This window comes from Octopus bimaculoides, chromosome 19 (genome assembly GCF_001194135.2).
Source record: "Octopus bimaculoides isolate UCB-OBI-ISO-001 chromosome 19, ASM119413v2, whole genome shotgun sequence".
In the NCBI taxonomy this organism is placed as follows: Eukaryota; Metazoa; Mollusca; class Cephalopoda; order Octopoda; family Octopodidae; genus Octopus; species Octopus bimaculoides.
The window spans coordinates 47537686-47545421 of NC_068999.1; the positions used below are offsets into that span (position 1 = coordinate 47537686).

Below are 7736 nucleotides of genomic sequence, written 5' to 3' on the forward strand. Positions count from 1 at the left end.
GTGTGTGTGTGCGTGTGTGTGTGTGTGTGATGGGAAGCAGGCAGTTCAAGTGCTTTAGATAGTTTATAGAATTCATTTATTATTATTATTATTATTATTATTATTATTATTATTATTATTATTATTATTATTATTTTTATTATTATTATTATTATCATCATCATCATTTGAAGTGGCAGGTTGGCAGAATCATTAGGATTCCGGGTGTAATGCTTAGCAGTATTTTGCCTGTCTTTGTGTTCTGAGTACAAATTCTGCCGAGGTCAACTTTGGCTTTTATCCTTTCAGGATTGATAAAATAAGTACCAGCCGAGTACTGAAGTCAATGTAATCGACTACCACCCACCCACCCAAATTTCAGAATGTAAAGAACTAGAAGGAATGGCACTAAACATTTTGCCCAGTGCTAATAATTCTGCCTGTTCATCTCCATATTATGCGTGAAAATAACAAGCTTACCCAACAGCATATTCAGTTTTTCCTTTAGTAATGTTGCCCTCATAAAGTGATACAGGACAAAATCTTGACCATCGAGTTCTTTTCCAAGTGTACTGTCCAGCCACAATTTCTTTTCCTCCATATGTCTTGAAAATAGCTTCTGAGTCTATATCATCTACTTCTTCCTCCTTGTTTAGTGCCTGTACAACTGCAGCAGAGCTCAAACCACAACATTCAAACTTCACTAAACATTGCTGGAAGATATCAAGAAATTGCAGTTTTACAAAATACAAAACAGAACAACAAGCTGTCACTAGCCATCTATGTATCATATTTAATGTACACACACATACACACACAAACTGGCAATAAGCCAGTTATTGTGGCCCTCTGATAACATTTCTTATGGACTTACAGAGTTAAAAACACAATACATAACAGAGAGAGAGAGAGATGGCAATTCAAGCCAGCAGCAACCAGTGAAGAGTGCTAGATGTATTTCAACCTTTTGGGGTTTTTCCAATAGTGCATACTCACTGCCAGTCAAGAATTTGTTGCCTCTAGCCATTAGTAATATCCTAACTTTTATGGCTACTGAGCTTCAATCATACACTCTGTGAAGTGGATGGCATTAGGAAGGGTTTTGAGCTGTAGAAACCATGCCAAAGCAGATACTGGAAATCAGCATAGCCTTCTGGCTCGTCAATTCATGTCAAACCGTCCAACCTGTGTCAGCATGGAAAACAGAATGTTAAATGATAATGATGATAAATATCAAGATAGTGGGTAGAGTGTTCTTTACCACATTCTTTTTATTATTCTCGAAAGTGGTTCAATCTCAGCTTGGAGTCAACAGCTGCCCTTCACACTTCATCATAAATGTATTCAACACAAATATATTAAAACTGAGTGCTGTAGTTTGCTTGAAGCATTTTAATACAGAAATGAAATAACAAACAACGAAGACAGCGAGTTTCTAACAATGCAAAAAGACAAATATGAGTAACCTTTTATGTATTTCAAGCACAGGGGTCCATCATTAGAAACGAACAGTTTAAAGAAATATAAGTTTATGTACATCCAGTCGTGCTTAGAGTTGTGCAGGCAATGAAGCTGGGTATGCATAAACCAAATTTCTCTAAACCGTTCACTGACGATGATGGGCCTTGATACCTGAAATAATTTATGCATTGTAAGAAGTTCTTTATATAATCTAAGAAGATCTCAGTCTTCATTATTTGTTATATTAAAACCAAGAAAACCATTTTTTTCCCTCCTATGCTCAGCTATCTTTCATACCTAAGTGATCTGTGTTGTAATTGATTAAAAGTAAAAATAAAATGAATGCATGAATAACATTGGGAAACAAATTTCAATGTTTGTCTATTGAATTATATTTGACAGTTAGTTCTAGGTAATTTGGGTGTGCTGAGCATGATTTTTTACTCAGTTTTGCTCTATCAGGTCCTGATTTTGTTCAGGTTTCACTAAGAAAAATAAACATTGTATTGAGTACCCAAATTTCAACACTGCGATTCAATCTGTGCTAAATTCAAATGAAATCCATATTCCAATATTTAAGAGTCTGCCACCTCAAGAATTAGTTGAAGATGTTTCAGAAAATACTTACCAGTGGGTAGGTAATTACTAAAGTATCATAAGGCTTTCAAGGTAGTTTTTATGTAGGTATTTTTTACTCACCTGAATTAAAGTCTGTGCTGGTTGGTTAGCATCCAGTTCCAAAACATATTGTTGATCATGACTTATAATATAATCCTATGACAGAAATTATTTTGCAATTAAAATGAATTTTTTTATTTATGTCATCAAAGTGATAGCAATCACATTTGCAAGCACATTGACACCAACAACAGGAATCAAATATACATAAAATATTTATTTGAAACATTTATAGGCCCAGGTATAGCTTTGTTGTTGAGAAGCTTGCTTGTCCAAGTACCCTGCCCCCCGCCCGGCCACTAGAGATAAAATATTTATTATGATCATTCTGCTAAAAACATAGAATGAAACAATACAGGACAAACAATGTACAAAAATGCTATGAGAGTTCGAATGAGACTTTTTAAAAAAAAATTTAATTGTGATATAATTTAACAGAAATATTTTGGCTTACTTTTGCCTTTACACGAGAACATTTTTTAAAACCAGGAATCAAACAACACAAAAATAATGGCAGCCTATAATGCCCAGCAACAAGGGAAGTAAAAGAAGTAGACAAACCAACACCAGTTGTCAAGCAATCGTGGGAGAGGGAACAAAACACAAATGCAAATACACACACACACACGCAAACACAAACACATGATGTGCTTCCACACATTTTCTGCCTACCAAATCCGCTCACAAGGCAATGGTCAACCCAGGCCAATAGTAGAAGACACACCTGCCTAAGGTGCTGCAGAGTGGAATTGAACCTGAGACCACATGATTGCAAAATGAGCTTTCCAATCACACAGCCATGCATGATTGAAATAAACTAAAAATATCAATTACCTCAATTATCCGCAATGTATTTAACTTATATTTTTCTATACTAGCTTTTACAGGAGCTTCCAAATCTACCGGCTGTTGGACCAGTCGTTCTAAGTCTTCAGCAGATAATTCTTCTGCATCTTCACCAACTTCCTCCTCATTCCCTTGTTCTTCATCTTCTTCATCCTAAATTAAACAACAAATTCATCAATTTGATTATTGTGTGCCAAGCTCTGAATTTCTTATAATTCTTTAACACTTTGCCAACCAAACTCATTTTGTGTCATGTTCTGTGTAGCGCCACGTAAAAGTACCCAGTACACTCTGTAAAGTGGTTGGCGTTAGGAAGGGTATCCAGCCGTAGAAACCATGCCAAATCAAATGGAATCAGTCACAGCCCCCATCGGCTTGCCAGCTCTGGTCACACTGTTCAACCCATGCCAGCGTTTTAGGCCCCAGAACCACCTCCTATCTCTGTGTGATCAAGACAGAGATTGCCTTCTTGCGGAATATGACTCATGAGGTGAACTGGCTCCTTCAGCACACACCCACCTCCATCATCATCATTATCATTATTGTAACCATTTAACATCCTTTTCCCATGCTGGCATTGATTGAGTGGTTTGACAGGCCACAATGAGCTACAGGGCTGTGCTACACTCCAATGCAAACATTGCCATGTTTTCTGCAGCTGGATACCCTTCCTAATGCCAACCACCACACAGTATAGACTGGGTGTTTTTTTTTTTTCTGTGCCACTGGCACTGTATTTACCATTTTGTCTGCTCAGACACTGAAAAATTTGCATGAATCGCTGTAACAAATTTAAATTCTTTCATCCGGCAACAAAAATGAATTTCAAAATATCCAATGAAAACAAGTTAAAAATAATTTACAAGTTGGACATCAAGATGGCTTAAATCCAAATAAATATGATTATAAATTCAACAGCTTTACCATGGTGACTACTTTATCAGGATCATAAATTTCTTTAGGGTACATAACTCCTGTCAGTGAGTCGTACTTCTGGTTTATCCTCCTGGTTAATAAATCTTCATCTGGAATCTAACAAATGACAATAAACAATTCTTAATTACTTAATTACTCCATTCACAATAATATTTATGAGAAATACAACTATTAATTTCAAATTTTGTCATAAGGCTAGCAATTTTGAGGGAGAGGAGTCTAGTCAATTGTATTGACCCTTAACTGATACTTAATTTATCGACCCTGAAAAGATGAAAGGCAAAGCTGACCTTGGCAGAATTTGAACTCAAGACGTAAAGACAGATGAAGTAGCATTAAGCATTTTGGCTGGTGCGCTAATGATTTTGCCAGCTTGTCGTTTTGAAAAATACAAATATTAAATGATATCAATATTAAAACTGAATTTGGTATGATGTCAACCCATAACAGTATCAGCAAAGTAAATGCCTTGAAGCTTTCTATCCTTCTTCAACCCTTTGGGATTGAGACAACTCTGTCAAATGTAACACTCACTTATTCACAATGTTTTGAATTAATCATGCATTATCTAGTAGCTTTGAGATTTCAGTGATATGATTGTTTATTTTTAAAATGACATTGTAGGGTAGGTGCAAGAGGCCAGACATGGCCTGACTGAACATAACACAGGTAGAATATTTGGGCCAAATATGGCTGGTTTAGATTCTAATGAGCTAAGTCAATAAAATTTATTCACTATAACATTACAAAAGGTAAGACAAAATCAATATTTCAATAAGGAATAACATAAAAGCAACAAACATTAAAAATGTTCCTCTTATTAAAAAATGGAACTTAATAATAACAACAGGACAGTTTCTTGTGGAAGATAAATCTTGACTTCTAAAAGTTTCACCAGAGATTGGCACAATCCAACCAGACCAACAAAACTGGTTTCATCCAAGTCATTATTAGCGGATATTAATTCAAATTAGTGATCTGTGTAGATACACTGTTGAAAGCCTTCTCGAGAAAACATATCTTATAGATGTATAATGTTAAAAAGACTATTCCACTGCCACAGACAATTAGAGTTTAGTCATTTTTGTCCATGTTGCTTGAACTTTTGTCAAAATGAATTAAAACGGCGGGGCTTAATCTGCTTTAGGTTTATCATTTCTAAAAAAAGAGAACAGTTTGTAAACTGTACCAACTTTCAAATTAAGAATGACATCAGGAGAGAGATCTCTTTTCTTTATCCAGTCTATCTGCTCAGTGGTAGTCATAAATTCTTGACTAATTGTTGGAAGACCATCAAGAATATAACCTGCAAAGATAAAGTTTCATTAAAACAAATACATTGACAATAAATCAAAAGAATTAAAGAAAAGCCAAAGAGGAAAATGCCAATTCTATAAGTGAAAAATTGTTATAAAATAAAAAAAAAATTATGGAATATTTTGAAACTGAATTTAGATTCTCATTAAATCTTTGAGAGAAGGAAAAACTGTTTATTGGTGACAACGTTTTGAAGCTAATTTTCTCTATAATGCTTATCCAGCCAGCAAGCCATCCATCTCTTCCCACAATTCCTGAGAAGGTTGTGGGAGTAGCATCCTTGGGCACTTAATCCATAAGGTCCCATTAAAAGCAATTATCATTACACTTTCTGGCTGGATGCCTAAGCATGACCAAATGAGACAATGGATATTATCCAACGGTTTCATTCTTGGTCTGCCCCTAGGTCCCCTGCTGGTCAGTCCAGTTCGAAGAATCTGTTTTCTGATTCTTTCTGGTGACATTCTAATCACATGTCTGTGGTAACCCAGACTGTGGCTCCCTCAATGGCATTCAAAGATGTTAAAACATACTCATCAAAGTAGGTTGTTAGATATATTTCTCCTTGGGTGGGACACTGGTCTATCACACACAGGATTACTCCTTTTTTGCCAGCTGAGTGAACTGGAGCAACGTGAAATGCAGTGATTTATTCAAAAACAAAACACATCACCTAGTCCAGGAATTGAAACCACAATCTTACGATCATGAGTTCAATATCTTAACCACTAAATCATCCCCACTATAAAATCTGGCGAGGTCAACTTTGCCTTTCATCCTTTGAGGGGCAATAAAATAAAGCAGTAATCAAATATGATGGTGGTGGTGGTGGTGGTGGTGGTAGTGGTAGGGTGACATCATAATATAAGGGTTTCTAATTTAAGGCATGGGGGCCAGTAATTTTGAAAGGAGGGGGATTAGTCAGTTCCAATGATCCTGGAACTGGTATTTTCTTTCATTGATTAGTAAAGGAGCAAAAGGCAAATATTTTTAACAAATGAAATGTCTTTTCAAAATATTTACTGAATTTTATGGTTGCAGATATTGACTAAACACACGTGGGCCTGCCTACAAAGTCAGAAAACAACACAGCTCCCATGACTTTTGGGAACATTTTTCCACACTCAGAGTTGCTGAAGCATGGAACAAACTACCTGCATCAGTTGTTTGTTGCCAAGACATTGCATCCTTTAAAACCTCCATGCTTCCTGAAATTCACCAATACTACACCTGATATCCCTGCTCCATACACATGCACACATGTATATCATGACTCATACACTGTTCACTTTCCTGACTTTTGTACATAATTCTATCTACTGTACATGCACCTTTGATGAGTTGTAGTGCACCTGAGTACTATACACAATAATTTCATTATTATTATTATTGTTAAGTATCACATATTTGTTTTATACAAGTAATAAGCTTAATTAAAGACTAATGGTGATATTCAATTGCATACCATGATGAGCAACCTCAGGTGACTTCATTTTTTTCTCCAATATTTCAAAGGTGATCTCATCAAGGATTAATTCTCCTCTATTAATTATTTCAGAACACGTTTGTCCCAGAGGAGTCAGTTGTTCCAGTTCTTGGTTAATTAGTTCATGAGCTGGAAAAAAAATAAAAATAAATAAATAAAACAGGTGTGTATAGCATCTTTAGATAACACTAATTAAGGGGCTGACATTTAATGCCAATAAGAAAATAATTAGTTTTTGATTAACCTTCATTTACTCCATATCATGTTTTCTGTGTTATTCATAAACCAAGCAGACTATCTTTCAAATATGTGTATAAGCAACCATGCTGGGACAACGTATAAAGTACCCGTGCTGGTGCCACGTAAAGAGTGCCCAGTACACACTGTAAAGTGGTTGGTGTTAGGAAAGGCATCCAGCTAAAGAAACCAAGCCAAAACAGACTATATAACATGGTGTGACTCCTGGCCTTGCCAGCTCCTGTCAATATGGAAAACGGATATTAACTGATGATGATGAAGATGATTGTGATGATGATGTAATTTGTTTATCTAATTATGATGTTACTATAACGGTCGACCCACTGTCTTAGTTTTCTCAGTGGGCCTAAGGCAAGGCACAGCTCTAAGGTAACTTAAAACATTTTAACAAATTTGAATGAATAAGAAATGAATTAAATGATTAAATGTAATGAGAGAATAACGGCGAAAACTGTGGTTAGTGAATGTTAAAATGAAAGACTAAAGATTGAGGAAAGAAACTTCATTAGTCAGGTAGTGCAATATCACGGTGACTATACGGATTTACTTAAACAATGTAAGGACAATTTAACAATCAGAGCTGATCAAGAAAACAATAGTTACCTCCCTTAACATAAAACATTTTTTTTTTTAATAAAGAATCGAATTTAGCATCACATTTTTGTAAGTACGAAAATTGCAAAAATTATAAAATTACAGTTATTATTACATAAAACTCAAATAAAAACATGGAAAAAAAAACTTCAACGTTGGGCAAACAAACTGAAAAAAACAT

General features: G+C 35.3%; 1 protein-coding gene across 1 annotated transcript in view; it reads right to left on the reverse strand.

Annotated features, from left to right (window-relative positions):
• The window catches only part of LOC106867518 (adenylate kinase 9), a 50851-nt gene that overhangs the window by 36482 nt on the left and 6633 nt on the right, over positions 1-7736 (reverse strand). Inside the window, exons 4-9 of the mRNA XM_052974713.1 lie at positions 6683-6832; positions 5094-5206; positions 3889-3996; positions 2953-3117; positions 2140-2214; positions 460-692 (exon numbers count right to left, since the gene is read on the reverse strand). Coding sequence (XP_052830673.1) covers positions 460-692; positions 2140-2214; positions 2953-3117; positions 3889-3996; positions 5094-5206; positions 6683-6832 — 844 coding nt within the window. The remainder of the gene's footprint in view (positions 1-459; positions 693-2139; positions 2215-2952; positions 3118-3888; positions 3997-5093; positions 5207-6682; positions 6833-7736) is intronic.